This window comes from Musa acuminata, chromosome BXJ1-6 (genome assembly GCF_036884655.1).
Source record: "Musa acuminata AAA Group cultivar baxijiao chromosome BXJ1-6, Cavendish_Baxijiao_AAA, whole genome shotgun sequence".
Lineage (NCBI taxonomy): Eukaryota > Viridiplantae > Streptophyta > Magnoliopsida > Zingiberales > Musaceae > Musa > Musa acuminata.
The window spans coordinates 35,039,250-35,066,780 of record NC_088332.1 but is presented as its reverse complement, the minus strand read 5'-3'; the positions used below and the strand labels follow the sequence as shown (position 1 = coordinate 35,066,780).

Sequence of the window (27,531 nt, the reverse complement as noted above, 5' to 3'; positions counted from 1 at the left end):
ATAATATAATGATTATCGAGAGTGGTAGCCAACTTTATAAAGACTATTGAGTATCGATGAATGATCATCATCTCTATCGGTGTCACGAGAGGAATATTTCATATATAAAAGTAAAAACGAGAAGAAATAAAAGAAGAAGAGGAGAAGGCGTAGGGTGATAGTGTGCGCTACTCGGCAAAGCTCGGCATGCAGCATGGATATGTAGCACAAGACACGAGAACTGTAAGAACTGTTTTCCAAAACAATTTATTATATATATATAATATTTCTGTTATATAAAATCAATTGGCCTATTTGTTCAGTTGGTTAGAGCGTCGTGCTAATAACGCGAAGGTCGCAGGTTCGAAACCTGCATGGGCCAAATATATGATTTTGATATTATAAATATTAAAATTTATATTATAATTAAATTATAAATAATTTATTGCTTTCTCCCCACCGTCACTTGTTGGATGGCAAAAACCACATGCCCAAAGCAAACAGCGAAATCCATCTCCCTCTCTGCATCTCATCCAGTCCACCACCAACCCCACGTAGAAGACAAACATCCACCTCCACTACTCACCACCATATTATCTTCTCATTAGTTAAACATTCTTACTGTGTTGGGACACCCTTTGGGACATTTTCGTGTTAATCTCTTTTTATGATATTATCCTACTTTTATTCCTTTGAGCGGCGAAAATCGATGTCATAATTTTGCTATTAATTATAATGATTTCAATGTAAAAGACTATTAGTCATTCACGAGCTGCGCACACTATCACTTGGCGTTGTTCTTCTTTGCTGGTTTCTTTAAGCTTCAACCACCACCTGATTAGGGAATTTTAGCAGAACAAGAAAGACAAGACATCATGTATGTAATCGAGGGTTGAATGATCGGTAGTAATTTGACTATTGAAAGGGCAGCGTGGATTTTGGAAGTTGGAATTGAAGACTAAATTTTCTTCAGTTCTTTATTGCCAAAATAGAAATTGAAGACCAACAAAAAAGCATTGAATCACAACAAAATAATATTAAGAAAGTTAAGCATTCAAACAGAGTTACATGGTTGGACAAAAAAACCAATTGAATTAATACCAACATGTATGTATGTGTAACCAAACCAAAATCTCCTTTCGAGTAGTATAATAGTATATATCCAGAGACCTTTTTCACAGCATGAGAGTTCTTCTAACTTTGGCATTGTATACACCTATCATTTATTCATTGTTTGATCTACCACTATTATTAGATGAGTATATACTACGTCAAGTGATACTCTAATACTTATCAGAAAAAGAAAAATTAATTATAAAAAAATATATTTTTTAATTATTACATAAATTATACCTCTAATACTTATTGTTGTTGGGAAGAAGACTCTTCTTATATCATTAATTAAATTATAATTTGTAATAGAACACATTCTTTGCATATACTTACAAAAGGATGTTTAGATTCTTCACAAAATAGGAAAAACAATTATACCAAAAGATTAATCCTCTGTTGAGTTTATCCAAATCCAATTCCAAAACTCGTCTTACGTCTCCGCTCTGACAAATCTTGAAATATTCAATCTTTCTTTTCTCTCTCTCTCTCTCTCTCTCTCTCTCTCTCTCTTTTGTATGCATCAAACTCTAAAAAAGATATTTACAAAACAAATGATTCTTAATTTTAAGGAGATTTCTTATTTTAAAGTAGAAGCCATTCCAAATATAAATTCATAAGGATGAGGCAAACTTATCTACCAACTTTGATGCAAATGAAGCTATTATTATTGATTAAGAATTTCAGAAATGCATATCAATTCTAACAATTGCAGTAATACTAGTATTACTGGAAATCAGTAAATAATAACTGTGAAAATTTTGGTATATTATGAGGCAAGGTTTAGGTAGTAAGCATGGCAAGTGCAACTTATTACAAGCCCAAACCTTAAATAAAAGGCCCTGATTGTACTCCTTGAATCTTTAAAAATGACATTAAATGAGTTTTCAATTACATTAAGAGGAAAACAAAATCACAGTTTTGTTTCCAAAGTTTCAATTTAATCTTGACGAGTTTCCATTTATCCACTCTACGAAGATCATCCATCCAAATTGATGAAGAAATGGATGGAGCCAATCAGATTTATTTAGTTATAACTTGAGATGATTTATATCCAAGAATATCATAAATAGTCGAACCTTTGCCTACACATGGATTTATAGGAAAAAAAAATAATTGTGCTTCAAAGCTTTCTAAGCCCTACAAAAGTACTAACAATATATATATATATATATATATATATATATATATATATATATATATATATATATATATATGCAATTTTGCACCGTTTTCCCGCCATCTCTCGATTGCCTTTTCCCTGCTCGTCTTCGACCTCACCGAAAAATCCGATCTTTATCGTCCCCTCCGCAATCCTCTCTCCTCCGCCCCTTCTCCCTCTCTTCTGCTCATATCCCATCTCTGACAACCCTAATGCCGAATCCTTCCTCGTCGACTTTACCACCTTCGATCGCCTTCGCTACCACGCGATCCAATCCTCCGTCTGCCTCTCGCCCCCGCGCGCACACACTCTCTCTCTCCTCGATGGGCTGCAGCTATTCCCAGCTCGAAGCCGACGGGGAGACCCGCTCCAGCCTCCGCCGGGTCCAGGACCAGCGGCGGCCGATGGATGGGCGGGTCTTCAAGGGCAGCTTCGTGTCCACCGCCAACCTCGTCCCCTCGGAGTGCTCCGAGGCCGGGGACGACCATAACACGACGCAGCAGGCCCGGAAATCCACCTCTGCTCATGCAGCGTCTGGTGCGCCCAATCGAGCGCCGAAGCAGGTCCAGGAGTACGAGGGGAAGAAGAAGAAGAAGAAGGCAGGATCAGGGCCAGGGTTGAAAGACGAAGGCAAAGGTGGGAAGGCGGATGAAGAAGAAGAGTTTCCGGGATCGCCGAGCTTTAGGTTTTACACCGAGGGGCCATGGGTGAACAACGACTCCGCTGATGCCTCAGGTCACGGGAAAGACCAAGGTATCACCTTCTATATGTTCCTGTCCTTGTTGCTTCTTGTTCTACATTCCGTGAATGCTATGCAGTCCAAGATGGAGAAGAGCTCTGATCAATTCCACTACTTGGCTTGGTCGATCATTTAGATAAATGCCGCAAAAGTACATTTTTTTTAGATGAAGAAAATGGAATTGATGTTCTGCTGATTGTTTGCCTTAGTTTCTGACCTGAAAGGAGATCTTTGTTATGAACCTTTATAAGAAATGCGTTGTTCTTTATTGCAGTTTCGTGTTTGTAGAAAAAAAAATCGAATGACAACTGTTTGCAAAAGAAAAGGAAGTGCTTATCTGTTCTTATCTGTTTTCATATTCATGTAAATTGGATCTTTTAGTATCTATTTTGATGTAAGAGCTTTCTTGCTGTACCTTTTCATCTTCTTGGACATTCTATAATAACTATTGTTCTGTTCTAAAGATCATTTGTCCTTGTCAATGTTTAGGATAAGACCGTCGTTTAATTTAGGACAAGATTAATCTAATAAATTGCACAAGGCTTTCTTTTCATCTGGGTAGCTGCTAAAATGACTGTCATTATTGGAACCTCAATGAGTATTGGGGTGTGTTTTTCATGATTGTAATAATTATAGTTCTATAAAACATTACATGAATATGTTTGTTAGGAATTTATGACATCTACACACTACATTACGATGTATTAGTTACCTACATGTTGTTCTGCTTTAAACAAGCATCACTGCATATTGTGTTGTCACCAATCCATACACACATACCTAGCAATCTTTGGCAAAATCTAGCATTCTGACTTGTGATAATTTTTTGCTTCAAAATATTTGTCAAGTGATCCAAATTCGTGACATTTGCAATGATATCCAAAGTGATACACATCTTTTTCTCTTAGAGATTTGGCTTCTTAAATTTCAAAAAGTAGTTTCGAAGCATACTTTACACTATGCAAGTTGCGATCATATAATATTCTGGATTGCTGCAGGGAAGACTGATGAGAAAAAAAGAAAATGATTTGCACCAAGAGGATGATAGCATCACATCCTCGAGTTTGAGCAAGGTATGCTGCTAATTTGCACCGCAATGTCATCTCAAATCCACAAGTGTTGATTGAATGGAATGAGGAGTTATAAGGAGTGCTTTTGAACTGTCCATAAATTTCACATATGATCTTTGACTTTGTTGTTCAAAAGTGGTCAGCATATCTTATTTACTCCAAATTAGAATCATATGCTCCAAGATGTGTTTATAATGACTATGGTTTAAATTACTACAAGGAAAAGGATTACCAATAGCACAATAGCACTCTTGTTTCCTACATTGGTTTTATGGACTTTTACAGGAACCTGAATGCCAATCAAGAAGGGAAGGAGATTTAAAGCTCTACCAAAGGGATCCAATGTTGTATATAATAGCGTGATGAATCCATGATAGTGAAAGCCCATCTTTTGTAAATCCCTATCCTTTTAGCCTTTTGAGGATATTCTTTTAGCATAACTTGTTTCTTCTTGTACCTCTTGGAAAATGAAGTCCCAGAGAAAAAAAAGAAGAAAAAAAAAAAACCTTTTTCATGTCATTGAACTGGTAGATTGCATAAGCTTGTCTCCTGTACTTGGTGGTGTTGACTATTTCCTCGGTGATCAGAACAAACCAGAACCTGAAATTTGATAAGCGCTCCAACTATAATTTTTCTTAAATTTTGTCAAACATGTGCACTTGTGAGTCATGCCTTTTCTCATTTGGTGTAGGAGACCCGAAAAAAAGGCTTTTTTTTTTTTTTTGCATGCGTTTTATGCCAAAATATTTTAAGCCTTGTCTCATGGCTTTGGTAAGACTCTAATATATTGCTTTGTATTGGAAAATATTTGTGTGAGAGATAAAACTAGAGATGGATTTGAAATTAATATGATGTAACTAAGAAATAAAACAGTGAGGCTTTGTTGTTGGTGATTTCTGTGCGCAGTGAGGCTTTCTTTCCTCCGGTCTCTCTCTCTTGTCGGTGTAGACATATGTCAACCACCGTAGCCCATCATGTTCCTTCTCTCTCTACATGAGAGTATCATTTCGTCATTCACGGTGGAACCCATCTCATAGCGTGTATAATTCAAGTCGTTCGTTGCGTTAAAATCCTGCAAGCTTAGCTTTTGATTGGCGTCTAGGAATCCAAGTCTAAATTAATAATACATAGTCCTATAAACCAATTTAACTATCCTTCCACATGAAACTAAGTTTGGAATGTTATAATAACAAGCATAGTATCTAAACATCTAAGCTAATAATTAACTCCAGATCGTGATATACTTCTTCGTATTCATAAGATATCTGAGATACCATTTGTTTTGACCTAATCTTAACTGATCCATTAACTCAATGAATTTGAACAACTAATCCAACATGTTTTGGATTTTATATTTGTCCAATCTTTATTCATAAAACAAACAGCAACATCATTGTGTAAGCTACCAGTGATCAGAACTGCAATATTCTAATGTGTCTCAGACAGACCTCCTCTGTTATCAAGTCACACACACACACACACGCTTTATATTTGTATATGCCTCCATTACCGATAGATCTTTAGATAAATTTAGCAATATTGCTGAAATGATTTAAAAGAGCACAGTTTAAACAAACAGTTGACATAAATCAAGATCCAATCAGAGTAGGGAGGAAAAGACTACATACAATATATGAATGCATCGATGGAATGTAAAAGAATAGCTAACAGAGAAGACAATCAAACATACAGTTAAGGTAATCATGTCATGATCTGGCAGCCTTTCAGAAGAAAAAGTACATTTTGAATGCACCATCAAGCATACATAGTAAGCATGACTTGGGAATTAACCGAGTCAATCTGAGGAATCATCAAAAAACAAAAGAACCTCTATTCCAAAATTAACTGAAAGACCAACTTGAGCAATATCCAATCACATCACCACACAGGCATGAATAGATGTGCAAAATAGAGAGGTTATTGGCCTCTCAAAGAAGAAACAAACAGAAAGCAGAACCTTTCAATCAAAAACGCCAGACTTCCACATTTACGAACCACCAAAATGGTTGTGAAAATAATTACTAAATTAAAATGCCTGAACAGAATAGTAGTAAGCATATCAAACACTTGGATGTAAACTTTTGAATTACGAAACTTCAATCTATTTTCCTTTCTTTTTTTTTTTTGTCTCTCTTCTGTTTTCTTTCAGCATCTCTACTTTTTTCCCACCATCATCGAATGTAATCAATCTTTTTTTTTTCATCTTTTTTATCCATACCAGCTGTTTTTCAATCAATTCCATTATGATTCTTTTTTCTTTATGTCAACCATTTTTTCCTCCATTGTTTTCTTCTATCAAACAAAGATCATGGCAAACCTTTTCTTATGTTCTCTGTTTCTTTTTTTTTGCCCCTTGTAACTCCATTAAGAGAATATAAATGTCCAGTTGTAGAATAATTGACCAAAACTGCAAATCATCAATGCTGCTTGGATGGCATTCAAATCCTTTCCTTCTCTTTCATGTTCAAGTGCAATCACAATCAAGTGGAGCAAAACCGAAGATTATGCGCTATAAAAAAGTCGCTAGTGAAGCCAACAAGAAGACATTCAGTCAAAAAGAAACCATGGTGCATGAAAAGAAAATAAGGTAATTGATGATATCAAAGATAAACTTATTACTAGTAAAGATAAACTGCACGTCAGCTCTCTAGCCATCCTGATACAGCTACAATGTTCTATGGTAAGTGTAATCAAGAACAAAGTAACATTTGTATTAATATTAATCACATTTGCTGCTACTCAAAAGTAATCAAAAGAAAATCAGATTTGCAAAAGATACAGAGGAAAGCAATACAGGTGCCACCAGCTCAAATTTGCCTTAATTTGGCTTTTCCTCATAAAGGAATTCCATAGTTAAACCTGCTCCCACAACTAACAAAATGTGCTCCTTTGATCCAAATATTCTTCTCTATTGTCGATGAAAAAACATAAGTTTGGTGCCAGACATGCAGGGTGCATGGGGCAATTTTGTATGCGGAAGCCTCAATGAAAACAAAAGATAATACAGAGGACGACCTGTGCACAATGGAAAAAGTAGCTACTGAGTAATGAATTATTTGGTGATAGAAAACACGTAAAAAATGTTGTACAGCTACAAACAGCAGTGATAAACCAAACTAGTGAAAATCAAAATAATGATTCCAAGTTCCAACAACCCAAAGATACACATTTATACTTTTTGTGCTGTTCCAAATCTTCTGCCAAATGACTACAACCAAAGGTGCATGATGTACAACAACCAAAAGATGAAATTGCTAAATGAATACCCAATATGATTATTTGGACCTGTCAAGGTAGTAAACTGAAATCCGAAATAGGTTCTGTTATATTTCAGAGCCTTATTCCCTTTCAAGGAAAAAGTTTAACAATGAGCAAAATAGATTTGTAGAAATGTATTTCAAGCATGGAGCTTTGAGAGGCACATCCCAGCAATAGATAAAAAAAAAATTGCCACAAATGTAGTTTCTTGAGATACAAGTGACCGATGTGATGCTCCTCATTTAGCTTTTCATTCTTTCTGCATATAACATGTCTTTTATTGGAGAATGAATGACACAAGGGAAAAACTAGGATTGGATTAGGTCTACCAATTGACCAAATGTTGAGCCAAAGAAATCTGATAAAAACTTGGATGGACTACATTTTTTTGGATCAAATTTTTAACCTGGCAGCCCAAATTTCAATCCCATCCAGTTACCCAGCAGTTAACTGCATTTGATATGGATTGGCCCCAATCTGATCTAGTAATAATCAGAATCAGGACTAACCATTAGCTACATTACTTTGCATATATACTAAAACCATTGGGTATCGGTGATAGCTTCATAATAACAACAGGAGCCTAGACCTTCGAATTCCAGTCTCATGGGCAGTGGCATGTCTCATCTTTGCTGTCTCCCAAACCTTTCCCTCACATCTCCCTTCCCCTGCCCTTATCATTTCACAGGCAGAATGAAAGGGGCGGTGCAGGAGTCTTATCCCTCTTTCACACTCTCTACTAAAATAAGAAATCGCAGTTCTCGCACAGGTGTAGCAGGAGAAAATTACAGCGAGTCTTCCTCTAGCTCCCTCCCTCTTCCTCTTCTCATCTCTTCTCTTTTTAACTTGTTCTTTCTTAGTCTCAAATCTCTTTTGTTAGATTCCTGTGGAAAGAGCTAAGGTCTAGATGAATATCTGTTAGGACTAAATAGAAATCTGATAGTAACAAATTAGTTCCTACCTGAAGCTTATAAAATGATATATTCCTGCTTTATACTTATTTATGATGTCTTGCATCTAGTTATAACTTATTCTAACTGCATATGGGTTGTGTTTAAAAATTCCTTTCTTAACCTCTTTAATCATTTATCATTTATATATACATATTGCTGTAACTTGATCACATTGATCTTGATACTTCAGGGCTTTACTAAAACCATTTGTGCCAATTGAGATTGGAACAGAAACTAGGAATTCACTTATTGGAATCAAACTTACAGATTGAAAGCTACCATAAAAAGCCACATTATCAGCATAAGAATATTTCATTAAAACTATTGGACCAAAATGCAAGTACCGTGCTCAATGATTCTAGACCGAGTCCCATCACATAGAGGTACAAGAATTTCACCACTGGAAGCTGGTGCCTATCAAAGGACGTGCAAGAAATATTATATTACATATAGTTATAAAGACACTAGATCCCTGGGGAATCACTTGTCTTGGTCTCCTAAGTTGCTAGAATTTCATCACCTGGAGCTGGTGCCTTTTGGTGATGGGCTAGTAAAGTTTTGTTAGAGATAGTGAAAAAGGCATTAAATACTCAGAGAATCAGTGTCTCAGTCTTCTTACTGTGCTCAAAGAAAAAGGACAGCAGACATTTACTGTCACAAACAACGAATCAAATATTTGATAAGATTTGGACCTTAGGATTTGATCAAGGGTATCATAATAATGCTTTAACATACTGTACATGCTTGATCTAGTTAATGAAAGCACCAAATTATGTAGTAGCTATTGGCGTACTTTGTATATTTTCCTTATATTACTGCAATCAATATGCTAAACATGACCTTAAGTAATGCAGTGCAAATATCTAATTAGATAGGACCTAAATATCTTAAATAAGAGAATAATCCCTTTTGTGTTGTACTACTCGATAACCATAGGTGAAAATTTAATTAAAAAGCAAATGAGTAATTACTCTATAATCAATAAAATATATTGATTTGTTCAAGTGCCAGAGATATCTTGTTGCTAGGAATTTCTTAACATGTGATGCCTTGATTATTCTATTGGAAAGTAGTGGATCCCATTAGCCCCAACTCATGTAATTCCATATAGGTGGGACAATACCATTAGAAAGAAAAGAAAAACACATCCAAATTTCTAAAAGTAGGTGCTGCATAATCACCTGAGGAGTGAAGCAAATTATGGCTGCTAAACAGCTAAAGCATTTGGGATGATGATTACCAAATGACCACTAAAATCTAAGAGGACCAAGTATTACTTGCATAATATATTACAAATAAACAAATAGTGGTTCTCATTACCACTTAATGAGGCTATAATTGAGAAGAATAAACATTGTTGAATTCAAAATTGACTAAGCTAAATAGAACTGCAAACTTCTTTTAGGCTCCAGTTGGTTGGGTAAGGATAGAATAAGGCCCAAGACATAAGCCTTAACCCCGCCAAACAGATAAAACAATTTGAGGATAAGAGGGAGGACAAACCATCTTATTTCAGGATTAACTATTCCGAGGAGCAAGTGGAGTAAGGCTACTCCAATTTTTTGCTTAAAAGTCATTCGACTTTCACCTTCCTTTTCCCTATTCATTATTTTCCCCATTTACCTCATCTTTTTCTGTTTTGTTTGCCCATTCTATTGAGTATGTCCATCAAGCATGGCCACACAATACATGGACAGAAGCATCATTAGCATGTCTTGTTATTAATGTAGATTTTTAGGTCATAGAACACATCCAAGAGTAATCAAAGTCTGCACCCAAGCATGGCTGTGCATTCAAGGCAACCACCATTTGCTCTTTATGGTAACCCCTCGCTCCAAGTTTCTACCTCAGCTTCTCCTTCACAATTCATCCTGATGCAGGCGCTGATGCTCACATCCAGAGTATGCAGCAAGCATCAGAATGCTCCACAAGGAGGTTGTGGTGCTTGACTAGCACTGTTGTTAATTAGAACCTCAATGATTGTTGTCATTAGAGTTATGCCCAGTAAAGAGTTACTTAAATAGTATTTGTTAGTTAAAATTGTTTTTTAGCATGTACTAACAAATTTGTTTTAAGTTGTATTAACCAAGGTTGCCAAAGCAACTATATTATAATTTATAAATAAATAGAAAATATAGTTACAGATCATTTTATTCTGAACATGTTGATTGCAACTAGATTTTACGATCAACTTATTTGTTAATTATTACTAAGAACATCCAATGCAACTATGAGATTTGCATCTTTAAGATTGATATATCACTTCATGTTAATTTTAATAATGAAATAGTTTATTTACTTATCTATTTATTTATAACGAATTTTGTTAAAGCTATATGAACCAAAGTTAATAACTATAACATAATTTATAAAAGAAGACTAAATATAACTTACAAATCAATTAAATATACAACTATAGACCATTTCCTTCTGAGCATATTGATAGCAACTAGATTTTATAATAAACTTATATGTTAATTACTGACTAAGCAGGGCAAATATGAAATTTGCATACTTATGATTGAAATATCTACTTCTGTTAACAGTTATAATGAAATAGTAAATTTATTATTCTGCTAATGACTACTAAAAATAAGGAAATATAGCCAAACAAAATTGAGCATAATTTGTTGGAATAGTTTATTCAATTGGAATAACTAATCCTATTCCATTATTCTTTGTTGCCAAACCAACCATGGCCTTAATCTGTTGGTTTAGGGCCTTAGGCTAGATAGGAAAACAAAGAGCAAGTTCTACATCTTAAAAAATAATTGCAGATGTTAGCAGACCAACTTAAACTATGGCCTCTTTGCATTTGATTCTCTATATGTATATGTGTGTGTAATTGCAGAGGGACCTCAGCACTCTTAAAGCCACTTTGGTCCAGCATGTTTTATTTAGCTTCAGATTCTACAATACTTCCTCTAGCAAATGTCAAAATCATTTGTTAACTTTAATTTTCATAATTTTGCTCAAGGAATTTTCAAACTCGTTCTCTTTAATTTTTCCACAAAATTTCATATTCCATACCTATGAAGAAAATTTTAGACAACTTAAACAATATATCAGAAGTTGCAAATAGAAACTTTTAACAAAAAAAAAAAAAACAAGAAGCAGATTGAATTACTTTAAAGATTAAAACGTTGCATAAATCAGCATACCTCACTGTGCAAGATCAACACCCATTTTGTCTTTGACAACTGGAACATCAAGCCCAGGGTGATCCTCGCATGACAATGTATTGGGATTAAGATGGGATGTCCTTATGGGAACCATGAGCACACCATTGTCATCACAATGTACATCCTCCAAGCCCCTAGAAGATGAGACGTCCATAACAGCAGTTACCCCAGAAATAGCAACATCTGCTGAACTTTCTTCAACTGGTGACGATATTACAGATGTCATTGGGTCATCTCGGATGTAAGCACTTGAACCACCCAGGAATCCCATAATTTCTTGACTGCCACAAGCTCTGTTAGAGTTACCAGAGTCACTCAGCCACATAAGGTGCAGATTATGCCCTTGCCAACATTTACCACCAACATAAGCTCTCTTTGCATTATCACATGAGATAAAAGTTACACGAGCACAACAATTTTCAGGTGTCTTCACTGTATCATTCTCACTTCTTTCTTCTGGCTCTTCTAGTACTACTGAAGCAAGATCACCAAATACTGAGAAATGATCCTGCAGAGCAGCAACCTACAAACATAAAAAATAGATGTTAAATTCAGAATGGGAAACAGACAAATGGCATTAGAAAGCTTTTCTAACTTTCTGATGCAGTCTAGCAGTGAAATAGGTAAAATGTGATTCAATTGGAAGTTAGATTGAATCAATTGATGATCAGGTTGTGTCATATTGAATTTATCAAAACTAGGGCATGTCGTATTTCATACTTGATTTTAGTTTCTGGTTGGTTAGAAGACCTTAAAATATTGAAATAGGTACTTGGACAAATAGTCACCTGTCATATATTACTTGGTTAATTGTACCCCTCATCGAGAAAGATTAGAAGTCAAGGATTCAATTTGTCATTACCATGCAGATTGGCACTGTCAACCTAGGCATGTCAATTGTCATGGTGAGACATACTGTCCAGATATACAAACCATGCCCATACACCACATGGTATGTGTCATGTGAATCTTGAAAGTACAAGGAATGATGATGCAGTCATAGTGTACATTAATGGTTCATATCAAATCCAAACAATTTCTAAGCTGTCAGAATGATCCAAGTTTTGTACTATCTTTTACTATTCATCACTCCTTTCAACAAGAAAATCTTATGATTTATATTCATAATTCACAATATGGTCCTTGGAACTTATCAAACAGAGACGAGGACACATAATAAAATAGAAATCCAAAATAATTATTTATTGTTAAAATAATACTTCTAATGTAAAATACAATCATGTCGTGTGTGTGTAGCTGTGCAGGGATATACATATCTATATAAAAAAATTGTTTGTTGGTGTGCATAGTGAATATTTAAATGTCTGAGTCTCTGAGAAGAGAATTACATCTGTGAAATCAGCTGGCAGAGGAGGAAGAACTCTAAATGAAGTGGACTGATTATCTGGATTAGTCAGATGACTTGTCTCTTCTGTGTTGGAATTCTGAAAATTTGCTGCATTTGCTATGGTAGTAGGTGAAACAAGAACCTCCTTGGACTTTCTAGTTTGTCCTGTATTCTCAACTTCTTGTCGTCCGCCTGCAGGAGTAATTGGTGCTCTGGGTGTTCCAGCTTTTGCTGCTTCATTGCCAATATCCACTTTAAGCTTTTTAGATGTTTGTCCAGAGGCTACTTCACCCTTCTTAACTGTAATAGCCTGCACAGAGATTTCAAAGGTTTTGTATCCTATATGAAGGAATATAATCCCAATGATTACTATAACAATAGAGAAGTCAACTTGTCTAATTTTAATGGAAATGATTTTATAATAAAAAATAAATCATGTACAAAGAAATATTTAAATGTTTCAGGGTCCCTCTATTATACTTTAGATAAGTAATCCACACCCACCAGCCTCCCTGTAAAAGAAGAAAGCAAAAAGAAATTTTTTTTTTGCCACAAAAAAGAAAAAACAGAATTCTTCCAGAATAAATAAAAGATATTCATGGGCAAACCACCACAACATTCTCACAGTAATACAAGGTCCTACAGCTAAAGTAACATTTAGTAAATATCTGTCACATTTGCCAAGACTACTAATAGATATGTTTATCAGGAGCTAAGAAAATATTACTTGTTTCTCAAATTTGTCTAATTGGCGACGGAATTCATCGCGCTTTTGGGCTAAAATTTCCTGCTTTTTGCGAAGTTCCTCTTTCAAGAGCTCCAATCCCTCTAGTTTCTTTGGCACTGGAGAAGCTATTTTTAGAGAATGAGGAGAGGAAATTTTCAGACCTGGGACTGCCACCAACAGTTCAGAAGCAGGTGTTTTTCTTCCAGTTGGAACTGGAGAGTTCAGATCATCTTTCTCTTTGTCATGTCCAGATGGACAAGATGGAAAAGAAGACCCCCCCTTGGAAGATGATGGAGGCAACTTAGTGCAAACATTATTTTTTCGAACATCATAAACTCTATCACGGTTGGCCCACCATAGTTTTATAAAACGGTTACCCATTACAGCATCAGGTGCTTCAAGGGCAGCTTCAGCCTCTTCCCTTTTAGAAAATTGAACAAAAGCTTTTTCACTATTCAGTGGAATATAGATATCAACAACCTCACCAAACTTCTGGAAGTGTGAAAGAAGAGCCTCCCTTGTGTTGTTCTTTTGAGGAATACCATGTACATAGAGAGTCCGTGAAGCTTTTTGAGACATTCTACCACTGTTACGACCAGAGTCCACATGCAATCTTGAAAGAGGCTGCAACTCTGTTGTTTTGTAACCCATGTCCTCAGCAGGAATACGTTTTTCTGGAATGACAGAAGTATTAACCATAGATTTCTCGTTATCTTCTTTCGTTGCATCCGACAGATGACTTATAGAAGCCGCATTGCTACTAGTCTTTATACCCATCTCTGACCTACTACCACGGCCAATCCGGCCCCAAATAGATGAATTAGTACTCTGTGAACCAATATTTTCCATGAAGACTCTGCTTGCCTGATCACTTTTAAAGCCATTAGATAATGTGAGACTCTGCTGAGAAGAAGAGTCTGCATTCCATAAAGGTTCATCATTGCTCAGTAAAGGAAAGCCTGTGCCAGACGTTTCTGGACACTCGTTGTTCCATAAAGGCTGATCAGGATCATATACATCTGCTTCAGCTGCACCACAAGCAGACGAAACTCCACTCAGCTTTAATGGATCATCAGACAAGATGGTTTTCGCATCTTTTGCAGGTATCAAGTTGCCGCCTGTGACGAGGCCTGAAGGTGCCCTAACAGAAGGCAATGATCCTGGCCCAGCTTGAATTCCCAGAGCATGTGAATTTGGATCCGAGACAGGAAGATTGAACTGAGAAAGACTCTGCAAATCATTACAGAAGATAGTTATGACTGGAAGGAAAAAGATAAATTGTATCATAAATTATGTATTAGCAGAAGTGTCTCAGAATCAATATTTCTTGCAACTAAAAACAAGCAGCCAGGTCCATACAAAAGTGATCAGACAATGAATGTTAAGATGGCACCCACTTTTTACCAAATAGTAAAATTTCAATGTGGCAGATAATGTGCAAAAGAAATTCAGATAATAACTTACCTGCACATCTTCAACAACAATCCGATTTACACCATGCTCCATTGGACACATATCCCCTCTCAGGCAAAATCCCTGTTCATCAAAGTCTCTGCAACGCAGACGAGGCATGCCCATATTGAATAATGGTGTGATTGTGGACTGAAGAGCCCCTTGCAGACCAAGTGGTTGGAGTGGATCCAAAATTCTACTGTTCATCCCAGGAACAAACCCATATGTACCCCAACATGCATTTTGTGAACTTGCAGCAGCGGGTATACCTGTACCAACAAAAAGGCTAGGGTGCGTAGGCAGTCCTTGTGAAACAACCTGTGATGCAAAATCATGTGTGTCAAAGGGGTTAAATCTGGAATCTTGTAGGCTCCGGGAAATAGTACTCCTCCCTCTTCCTCTTCCTACTGGAGGGCGTCCTGTAGATGTGGATTTATCAAAGCAGGGACCAGTGTATGTTTGATTTGTCCTAGCCCGTGAACTCAAATCAGAGGAAACCCGCATTCCTGGTGTGAAGATAGGTCGTCGCTTCTCAAACTTTGAGGAAGCATCTCTCTCCATATTGATGTTGTTAATATTGTCATGGAACATTTTCCTACTCTCAAAAGGCTTGTTTCTTTTTCTATTAGTCTGCCGCATAGATAGTTCTTGAACATCATTATCAGACATATTAGGATGTGCCTCCCTCCTACGATGTTTATGGTTGCGATCATCATCATCATCACTAACTTCTCGGTCTTCAGAATCAATAAGTGGTTTAGAAGACATTGAATGATTTATCTCACTAGGCATTTGAGTTCTCAGTTGTCCATTATCGGCAGCAGGAGGCAAAGACAGCTCAAACTTCTTAATAATATCAAGGTTCTGACCAACGCTCACTATTGAAGCATCTTCAAGGGCCTGTAACATCCTTGTGAAAAAGTTTCTTGTACCTAGGGATATGGATACACTAGAAGATTATGCACCGACACATGAAAACAGAATGCCATACAAAAATTACAATTATTGAACATTTGTGATGAACAATAATGCAAAGAACTAGAATGGTTTGGCTATTGATAATAATTACTGAGAAAAGAATTAAAAGAAATTCTTAACACTTTAAAGTGATTTTTCCTTATTGAAAGAGAATTTTAACTTGTAACATTTTTCTTGACTAAGATATTGTGATCATAAAGATAATTCCAACTTTAACTCGTGTCCTTAAAGCTTTTGTGATTAGCGACTATGGTTTCTATGTTGTTTTGCACTTGGTTGACTTATGTATCTTGAACCAAATTTTCATAAAGCAGTTATTGTTCTGTCCAGGTGGTCAAGACACAGAGTACATATACCATGTGGACATATATGCAACAACTTGCATGGTTCACAATTCACATTGAGATTATAAAACAAATAACTGTTTAAAAGAAGTATAAAAAAATATAAAATTAGACACATGAATAGTCTAAATAATACAGATTAACCACCTATTGTTTGGACCAATTCCATATTGACCACCTGTGATTCAAAAGCTAACACAGCACATCTAAAGCTAGGTTCCTTGATTCCTAGATAGCAGTCCAAGGGGTTAGTTCACTCTTGGCAATGCTCTGTTTGCTTTGCTGTTCTTTTTGGACACATCTGGCATGGGATTACCCTGTTCAAAGATGTTTTGCTAGTACTGTTACAGATTTGGGTGCTCATAAAATTTGAAGGTATGGAAAAAATGGCAATCAATAGAATTTTCCTAATCCACCCTTCCTGAAAGTAAGAATGTGAATCTTTTTCGTTGCCTTGGGGACTAGGAGACTGGATTTAGCCATAAAAGAAAACTGCTATGGTACAAAAATCTCACTTCTCGGTCTTTAGCCCCCTCAGTCACCATCAGGATTGCTCGATCAGTGCAATCTGATATGTCTATTTGCCTATCAGTTGACTTGAAATGGAAAGGGTTGGACCAAGGGGGTCTCTCAACGCCTCTACTCTGATTTTCTAATTAGAAATGGATGGTCTAAGTCTAAGGATTGGCATCTGATTCTGGATCACTGTTCACTCTGTGGCATCCACAGAAAAAAAGAGAGCACTTTCATGCCACCAATGACATGGAGGTTAATAAGGCATTTTAGAATATTTGCATTTGACTAACAGCAAGGAATGTAATAAGAACTAGGACAAGAGCAGATTCATGAACAGGAGCTAACATATAATCTGTGAACAGACTAGCTTGGGACAAGCTCGCTTGCTTTCAAGAGTTTAACCAGTAAATGACAACTACCATCCTACTTTCTTGCTCAGAATGATTAACTAGCATAATAAAGTTTTAACTGGCTTACATGATGGGTGCAGTTAGTCATTGGTAATGTTGGTCCTGGCCTCAAAAGAGATACAGCATTATGAACCATTCGTAGAAGTGGTATGACACACATATGATGTAACAACTATATCACATAAAAGAGACATGTGAGGCATAAGAAAAATATAAATTTCAAAAGTGATAAATGATTTGATGTTCTAAAAGAAAAAAAGTCAAGGATCTAAACATCCAACCAAGTACTGGTATCAAAACATGCAGTACGATATATGTACATATCAGTTTTCTAATGATTTTATTCAATGATACCAGAAGGTATGACTCGGTAATCGGTATACCAACCTAACCAGTCCGGTAGATTACTAAATTGCTATTGACCAATATTTAAATCTTCCATAAAAGTATTCATATAGTATGGTTCACTCAGATTTGATGTCAACCCGGCAAGATGATTTCACTGTTGGTGTTTCTTCCAGTCCACTAGAAAATTCCTTGGCCCCTATTGTACTCCAACTCAGTAGCTTCCACTACATGGCCAAGGTTGAGCCTCAGAATTTAACAGCAGAAAAGCCACCTGTAGATGTTAGCACACAATCATTCCAAGTACATGTCCAAGGTTGACCCTACTCCAACTCAGTAGCTTCCACTACAATGTCCAATGTTGAGCCTCAGAATTTAACAGAAGAAAAGCCACCTGTAGATGTTACCGCATAATCACTCCAAGTAGGGTTAATAAAAGTCATGCAATTGTTTGAATCTATAGCCCATTGACTAACTTCTTTGTTGATTTTGCCTTGATAACATATTTGTGTGTTACCCAACTTATCCAAAACTCATTTTTGCTATCAGGGAGTTTCACTTGACAAATTAAAAAGTTTGAACCTAAAGCGAACCCTTTAATTCCATTATTCATTCTTTAGTTAGAAAGAAACCAAATCTTCCTACGTAGGATTCCAACTGATGACCAATTAGTTAACAGCTGATTCTCTCCCACTAAGCTATTTAGGAACAAAGGATTTAAGCCCAACTTCAATTTAAACATTTATTCGGACTCAGTTGTTCAACCTTTATTAGGAACTCCTCATATTCAACAAGCTCGGCTGTCTTTCCTATACAACCACAAAGGAGAACACATCGAGCAAGTTCAAGTTGACATAACACTAAACCTATTAATCAAAAACACCATGGAGAACACCAAAGTTCACAAATCACCTAATTGACACCAAGTATAATCTTCTTGTGCTCCAGGACACCATCATAGAAATAAAGAATGTGTTTTAAAGGTCTCAAGAAGAAAATGATCCTAATTGACTGTTGTAGATTGCTAGCATGAAAAAATAGAACATTCTCGAATATCAAGTAACTGGCCGAGCTGCTAAGTTAGCCAAAGTGAAAATAAATGCTGCCAGTGAAATAGATCATACAAAAAGCCCATTAATTTACAGTTTCTAGTGGAAATATACTATTAATCCATTTAAAATCGTCATCCAATTCAATTAATGAGTCATCCATTTGAAAATGGGAATACAGACTTCATTAGAAGGACTTCTAATAAACATATATTATACCATTTAAACTTCTTACTTCCTCTATGAGTAAGAAAAAAATGGATGACTTGACGAACATTGACAAAACAACAAGTATTCTTAACCAAGGAAAATAACTCATGATAAAGTTAAGGGACATTTTGACCCCCAAAAAAACCATACTCCATAAGTTTATTTCCTTTTAGTGTCAAGCAAGCCCTGAGAGGGTCTCGTTGACTGTGATTTATATTTCATCTTTCATTACCAATTAGTTTGCTTTCCGACGTAAATTCTTTTTTGTTTTCATTTTTTTCCAATCAAGATGCATGAATCAATGCATCTATGCAGATCTCATTTATGGATTAATGAAATTGGAGAAGCACTTTGTGCCTATAACATTCTGAGTCTCTTCCTTTTGTGTATTGCAATGGAAATCCTTTTGGTAGCATCTACTAATTTGGAAGTTAATTTGAAAGTCATTTAAACCCAGACATTTCTGGGACTCTGGAATTATTAGGTGATTTTCTAGAAATTATAGAGTTATGCTTCTAGTGACAATATGATTTTGGGTGGTGGTCCCGCTTATGGGGTCGAATCAGTATGTTTTAAGTAAAAATATTTGAATATAAATCACATCCTCATCATATGCATCATACCAAATCTCATTAATTGAGTCACTTCTTGAGAAATACAAAACAGCTATTTCATACAAGAAATTTGTTCACTGATAATAATAAAAAGTTAACAGCGATTGGTTTGATGATAAAATAAGAACCTAGGTTATAAACAATGATTTAATCTATGATGAAAACATAAATTTTTGGATCAGTTCTCCACCTTAATGACAAAGATCCTAGCCATGGTTCCCTAAAATCACAAGGAGCATTTTTGACGAATCACCAAGATAATTGCCATGATCACATAGCATCACAAGTAGTTTTGAGTAATCACCATAATAATTGATGGTGAATAATTGAAATTTTCCATTATTCTATTGTTTTCTCCCAAAAAGATCAAGGAGACAACCAGACACGTCGTGTCGGTTTCTCCGAAGGAAGTCTACTGAAAAATTGGCACCTAATGTGCATTATTTTCTATAGTTTTTTCATTTAACTATTGGTTATAGTAGACAGTAGACACTATAATCTTTTATCATTTTATCACAGATTGGTGCCCCTCCTCTCTCTCTCTCTCTCTCTCTCTCTCTCTCTCTCTCCTCCTCCCAATTTCGGAAAACTTCAACATTTTTTATTTTATTTTGTCTGTTTCAGTAATATTTAATATCCCTATCTTTGGTTAATCTTTAAAACGTTGTTTATTATCTAAACTCCAACTCAAAGTATAGCTAGCCCTAAACAATCTTATATCTTTTTATGACCACCAAATTTAACTTGTGTGCCTCTCTCAACATGCAAGCATCAGTATACTCGGTATGATTCAGTACAACTTGGTATGAACCGTACCAACAGTTGATTAGTACACTGATACGAACTGATAAAGCGAACCATGAAAAAAAGTATCATATTTAATAATTTATTTAAAAAGAGACAATCTATGTGTGACACCATGATCATGATGGATCTCATTTTGTAATTTTAATAAATACAAATTTGTCAAATGAATCAACCGGCTCGTTAGATATGACAAATGAAGATCATTGCCAAATTATCAAACAGACTAAAAAGAATCAAGCCCAAAGATGATAATATAATTTCTTAAATGATTAACTGGAAAAACATGCAAAGGCAAGGAACATACTTTCATCACCACCAATATGATTTCCACCAATGAATACAATTGGCAATTTCCTTTGAGTAGTCCATTCTGTTAGTGCAGATTGTACATCAGATCCATCACCTTTATGTAAGAGATTAAGGTCAGAAACATCATAGTAACCCATCATCCACATAGAAAAGTAACAAAAGAAAGATTATTTGTATTTGCACTAGATGCCTAGATAGTAGAATCAGATGCTATAACTAGGCTATATCTTTTGAAAAAAATGCTCCTCAAAGCAACCTACAATTAGTATAGAATAACATTAACAAAAATAATTTTCTGCAAAGTATTTTAAACTACATGTAATCTGAAGTGCACTCACTTTCGAGATCCAACTCAATCACTTTAAAAAACACTCCTAATTGTGTGAGCAACTCCTTTACCCACTTGGAGTGTCCACAGTTTGTCTTGCTGCAAGCAACCAAAGATAATCGAGTAAAGTGAAGCAAGAGAAAAATTAAAAGATTAACATGAACAGAGAAAAGATCAATATCTAGAAAGATAAATGTAGAATCTTCATTCAGGTGCTGTACTGTTTCAGAAATTAAAAACAAAAAGCAAATAACTCGGTTATAATAAAACAGCAAGGAGAAATTGATGTTTTAAGCAAGGAAGGCAATACCGAAAGTACCGCCCAGTACGGGCGGTACATACCGGTCCGACGGCATACTGGTACGCGAACCTCCCACTACCGGATGGAACGAAAAATAATAATAAAATAATAAAATTATATATATATATATATATATATATATATATATATATATATATATAAACGAGGCAACGTCGCGTCGCCTCGACGACGTTGCCATTTTAATAAAATATATATATAAATATATATATAATCTTTTATATATATATATATATATATTAATTTCTATATATATATAAACGAGGCGACGTCGCTTCGAAAATATATATATAAATATATATAATATTTTATATATATTAATTTATATATATATATATATATAAACGAGGCGACGTCGTCGAAGCGATGTCGCCCCACCTGGGAGAAGAGAGAGGCGACGTCGTCGACTTATATATATATATATATAGCGGTATACCGCTCGGTATACAGTTTCGTACTGCACCGAGCGATCATCGAAACTCCGATACGGTACGAAATTGCAGACCTTGGTTTTAAGTTATTAGTTGGGCAATGATGAACATGAATGCACTATACAAGTAACTTCAAAAGAATCAAAACTTTAAAATTTGTTAGGTTTAGTGTCCCAAAATTACCATTTAAACAGGCAGTGTAAATAAAAATATGATCAGAGAACACTGGAAAAACAGAAGTAAACCTTAAACTAAATGTGGCTAGAACATAACTGTAAAAATGTTTGCCCATCATGAATTAACTGAGTTCCTGCTAGTAAAATAACATACACAACCGCAACCTTTACATAATGACCTAAAATACCTACAACAAATTTATTCGAAGAAAGTCTCCATGTCTGCACAATTCCAATTCAACCTCATCTCTTAATGTGAAACTATTAATGTACTACAACGTCCTCTACTGATAATCCTAATGTCATGATGGCACACTTAACTCAGAATCCAGCTCCATGGTTCTAACATTAGACCTACTTGAGGAAATTCCCACTCCTGGGGTTCCCAACATGGGAGGAACCAACTCAACAAAATTACCACCTCTACATGTACATGGTATACCATCTCAGCATGCACTAGCCAATAAAAATGGGCCACAAAGTAGATCGAACATCAATCATAAAAGCCCAAGTAGCATATTAAAACCCTGACCAGAAAAAGAAACTTAGTCAACATAAATATCAAGCCCTTAAGCCATAACTATTAACAGTGTAGCTTTATATCCATGTATACCATAATCTTCTTCACAATCAAAATCTGGGTCTAGTGGTTATCAGAACAGGATTTCAAATGCTTCTGGTAAAATAGTGGCTCAAGCTTCTTCCCAATGACCATGTTTAATTTCCCCACTTTGCCAATTACTAAGTTACCAACAGAACAATAATGAATATAAAGGACAAAAATAAAGGGGCAATATATTATCATGAGCAAGGATTGCCATACCGACCCGTACCGCCCGGTACGAGCGGTATGTACCGGTCCGATGGTATATCGGTACGCGGACCGCCCGTTACCGGGCGGAACGAATAATAATAATAAAATAATATATAAATATATATATATATATATATTAATATATATATTAATAATTTAAATAAAATGCAGGCGACGTCGCGTCACCTCGGCGATGTTACCGAGGCGACACGACGTCGCCTTTCTCGGCGACGTCGCCGAGGCGACACGACGTCGCCGAGGCGACACGACGTCGCCTTTTTCGGCGACGTCGCTATATATATATATATATATATATATATATATATATATAATTTAAATAAACGTCGCCTCGGCGACGTCGCCCCGTGTGGGGAAGGAAAAGGCGACGTCGCCGAGGCGATGCGACGTCGGCCAATAAAAAAATAAAAAATAAATAAATATAATATATATATATATACATATATCGCTCGGTATACCGCTCGGTATACCGAGCGGTATACCGTTCCGTACCGTACCGAGAGATCGTCGAAACTCCGGTACGGTACGAAATTTCAAACCTTGATCATGAGACCACAGAGAACAAAAATATAGAGTGTCTGGTTGCTTTACGCAATTCTTTAGATGCAGACAACCTCAAATACTTGGGACTTTACAACTTGTATCAGAAATAAAATCTTTGCTTAAATAAACTTGACAACTAACTTACAAACAATCAAAACTATTCATTTTCAAGAGAGTATGTAATACCTGTGAAGTAAATTAGCAAAGAGACATTTATTAAAATTATAATATATGGTCATCCCTAAAATAAGCCCAGACAGAGACATAATAGGACATCCAACTGAATAGAAATTTAAATCTTGATAAAGAATCAGCCTCCAGTCTAACATGGTACAATAATTTATTTCGTTCACAGTAACTTGGAGGTATAAATTTGTACACTGATGTTGACAACTTATATAGTTAACATCTAACACCATAGCTAACAACTCATATGGAACTTTCAACAAGAGCAATGGGAATAGACTGACAAAGATTTGGTTCAATTTTCTAAAAGGTTCTTGGCAAAGATAGATAAGAGCTATGAATTAGGTTACTGTTTGTAACATGAATTGCATGTTATCGCATTCAATATCACATATAGACAACTACAGAGAAGAGAGTACAAACCAAGAAAATGCAAATAAATTAATTTGTTTAAACTGTGATAATAATTAACCCAACAATGAAGATAAAATATAACCACTTAATGATCACTCTAAGTATCACTTCAATAGAAAAACATGTTGAGGATCATGCGTGTCTGAGTCACGACATTTGAAAATTAGAAGTTCAAAACATTCTAATGTATAGAGTATCTAGTTCCCTGATCCTTTATATAAAATCAAGCAGAAAAAAAAAAATAAAGGAGGTGAGAAGAGGATAAAAAATAATTGCTCTCTTCGGTGGTCTTTAACCTTTATTTTGTCTACAGGACTAAAACTCTAAAACCTTTAGCAAGTGCTTCATTTACTGCTAGAAAGGACACCATGAAGCAACATAATAATAGGTTCCACATACAAATCATTGGTGTAAGGTTAAGAACTCTTAAAAAGGTAACATCATTTTTCTTCCAAATACAAGTATGAAAGATGAAATATAGTAGAAAATTTAAGATAGCTAACATTTAAGAAATTAGGAACATCTTCCTCTGCAAAAAAGAATTAAAATTATAAAAGCAAGACCTGTTACAATAGAAATCAAATTTAAATTACCAAACCTCCAAGTCAACCTAATTTTAAAGCTTAGAATACCATATGTGATGCAGGACGAGAGCAGCAGAATATTTTTTTGATAATAGAGGAACATAAAAGAGAAGAATAGATGATAGTGACTGAAAGATAATAGAAAAACAAATGGATAACTATCAGACTCGCTCTGGCTCAAGGAGAACACTCCCAGGATGAAGGTCTCGCACCTCTGCATGTCTCTCATCCGGACTATGGGATCATGCCATCGGGAAAATAACTTATAGCCTCGCACCACTCACACACAAGGTGGGAAGAGAACACGATTCATTGATTCGTCTCTCATTGATGCATTACAATATTCTAGACCCTTTTTATAGGCCAAGTACAAGAATAAAAATGAAAAATAAAAAAATAAAAAATTTACAATTGCATCAAATCAAATATATAATTTGATTTTTTTCCTTCAAAGAAGATAATGTCTTTAATTGATATCAATCTTCATAAAATCTTCCATTAGGATTTGGAATCTTCAATTACAATCATAATATGATTGTTCTCAAATTCTTTCCACATTTTTCTTCTTCCTACAGTAAACTAGGAAACTCAATCAGAATTATTCAGTATGTTGTCCTGTGACAACTTATGATATGCTAAATAACCTCTAAACCAATCAAATTTATTTGAGTAAGAGATAGATAAGATTGGTTCCAAGTCAATATAAATTGCTTAATCCGACTAAGGCTGTATAAAATCAGTTAATATCTAATAACTCATCTCCTCAAAATGACCGAATGCTAGACCACAATGATTCCATAGCTCAATTTTTTTTTCAAATCTATTGATGATGTTCAAACATCAGTCGGAGAAACTAGTCAAAAAGTCAGATGCTGCAACAAAAGGAGCAAGACCATTGTCATCAGTCCCCTATTAACTGAATCAAACTGGTTCAGTTTATGAATCAGAACTAAAATCTAAAAAATATGTGAAAATCAGATGGAGAAACCCTTTAAAGTAAATTCTTCTTATGCTAGACCTACTGAGTGTTTATGTTGTGATTTTCCATTTATTCATCTGACTTATTCAGAGCCACATAAATCTGGTTTCTTCAATAAAGTATGTACAGTGTCATGGTGTGACCCAATTTAACCATATCTCATCAGCCTGGGCTTAGTCATAGACTCTTTGGCCCTAGATCAGCTTGTCAAGCCATTAAAGAGGTCTCATATTCTACTATGAATTGTAAATACTTTTGCACACATGTGACAAGATCATGAACCATGGTAACCTCTCTCCAGTACAAATTAACAGGATCTCATATCTTATCCATAGAAAACTAAGCAAAAAAGCTAAGAAAACAAGAAAAAAAAACAATCTCTACAAAGGGATTGAATCTTCAAACTATTTGGCCAAAATCATGTCCCGTTGCTAGCATAAAGATGAGCCATGGGACTACAATATAAAAACTCTACTTACATTGATTCCATATGAGGATGTCTAAAATAAACAACATGACCCAATTGTTCACCATGGAAAGCAACGAAGACTAGGGAGCTTGAGAACACTAACCCTCGAGCTTAGGGCCATAAAATGGATGGGATAAAAAAAAAAATCTGAACCTTAGAAAAAGAACCAAAAATCGAATCAGGATTCTTATCAATGAGTTTTTTCCAATGTGCAAGTAACCAGCTATAAGATTTTGCCCTCAAAGAAAGGAAGTAATTAAACCCTAACACCCGTTGCATCATGAGTTCAAATTAACTTTCTTGTGCCAATCACTTCGATGAACCAGAAGTCTTCTAGCTTTGGCAATAGACATTGATGTGTTTGCCTTACCCTTCAGATGGCTGCACAATGTCCACGTACGAATCTAAAAGTTTTCAGTGTCTCAAACTCTTACTCAGCTAAATTTAAAAACTCATCTATAATTGAGACAGTCATAACCAATGAAAGAAAAAGAACAGCTTACTATCAACTTGTCCAAGATTATTGCTTTTGGTACAAATAAGCACTTAACGAGTCACTAAATAATGCATCGTCCATTTCCACCACAAGATGGATTCATATGGATGCATCAGTCAATAAGCACAAGTATTCCAACATCACCGTCTCCTCCACTTCGTTAAAGTAACAAAAAATCCGTTATTCTCCACACAATAAAACGAAGAGAAAAGCAAATACAAAACCCCCGGAAAAGGCAGACAAAATCCGATACTTGTCACCAACTAACTCTATTCAGCGCTGAAGAACTCTCTCCCTCTTTAGCATTCCCCACATAGCTGAAGCACCCCAACCCATCGTCTTCATCAATCGGTTCAACAGACCCTAACCGATCACAACCGGAGCATTCCCGGAAGATTGACTATCTCCAACGAAGAGAAAACCTCCAAAATCGGATCGAAACAAACCCAAGATTGGGGCCCTAGATATCAATTGACAAAGGACATCGATAGAATAACAAGAGAAGATGAAGGAGAAGAGCGGGAAAGGCACCTGAAGACGACGACGGGGGCGGAGGAAACGATCTCCTTAGCCTTCGCGAGCGCCATTGCTTGGGTTCTGTAGCCCTAACGACCCATCCGTCCTCTTGGGCGCTGCGGCTCGCCCTCTCCAACTCGGATTTGCGACGGGCCGGGGTTTGGTGTCACAGGTTCGATCAAGTCCGCCTATCATCAACCCTCGATTCGATCGGATTGGTAGCGGATCTGATCATTTGGTAACATCCATCCGATCTGTTTAATTTGGGTTAATTCGGATTGTGTTTTTTTTTCCTGAAAATAAAAACAAAAATCATCCTGGATATATCTGAAGGTTCAACCAACTCCTCCTCAGATTGAGGAGAAACAAGAGATCTTACAACATTGACGAGATTGTGATATGAACTCGTTCTAGAACATTGATCGAATTCGCCCGCATAAGATTGTGAGTAGAAGTATTCGGATTGTGTTAATATCCGTTTTGATTGTGAACTCATGCTACTATTAAGTTAAAGATTGTGACAATATTGAATTTGATCGTCAACTGTAGTATTAAATCGACATAGTCTATTCTTTCAGTATCCTGAACTCGAGATCAACAAGATCTTAACCTTATAGTCTCGATATATATTGTTCCTCTTGAATATTTTCGTGCAAAAAGCACAAGCTATTCTATGTAAGACTTTGGAGTCAATAA

General features: G+C 35.8%; 1 protein-coding gene and 1 non-coding gene across 3 annotated transcripts; one reads left to right on the top strand and one right to left on the bottom strand.

Annotated features, from left to right (window-relative positions):
* Positions 1 to 287: 287 nt before the first annotated feature.
* TRNAI-AAU (transfer RNA isoleucine (anticodon AAU)) lies at positions 288 to 361 on the top strand. The gene has a single exon. It is a non-coding gene; the product is annotated as a tRNA-Ile (tRNA).
* A 6,271-nt stretch (positions 362 to 6,632) lies between these two features.
* On the bottom strand, positions 6,633 to 27,009 carry LOC135676741 (zinc finger CCCH domain-containing protein 27-like). Of its 2 annotated transcripts, XM_065188251.1 has the most exons (8): positions 26,851 to 27,009; positions 20,901 to 20,989; positions 20,558 to 20,656; positions 14,993 to 15,912; positions 13,529 to 14,758; positions 12,803 to 13,111; positions 11,433 to 11,976; positions 6,633 to 7,075 (listed from the first exon to the last, which is right to left on the bottom strand). In XM_065188251.1, the coding sequence occupies exons 1-7, from the start codon at positions 26,904 to 26,906 to the stop codon at positions 11,434 to 11,436; spliced, it is 3,246 nt and encodes a 1,081-aa protein (XP_065044323.1). In that variant the 5' UTR covers positions 26,907 to 27,009; the 3' UTR covers positions 6,633 to 7,075; position 11,433. The 2 variants fall into 2 exon arrangements, with proteins under 2 accessions (XP_065044323.1, XP_065044324.1); XM_065188252.1 differs by lacking the exons at positions 20,558 to 20,656; positions 20,901 to 20,989; positions 26,851 to 27,009 and adding an exon at positions 17,296 to 17,400.
* Positions 27,010 to 27,531: the final 522 nt, after the last annotated feature.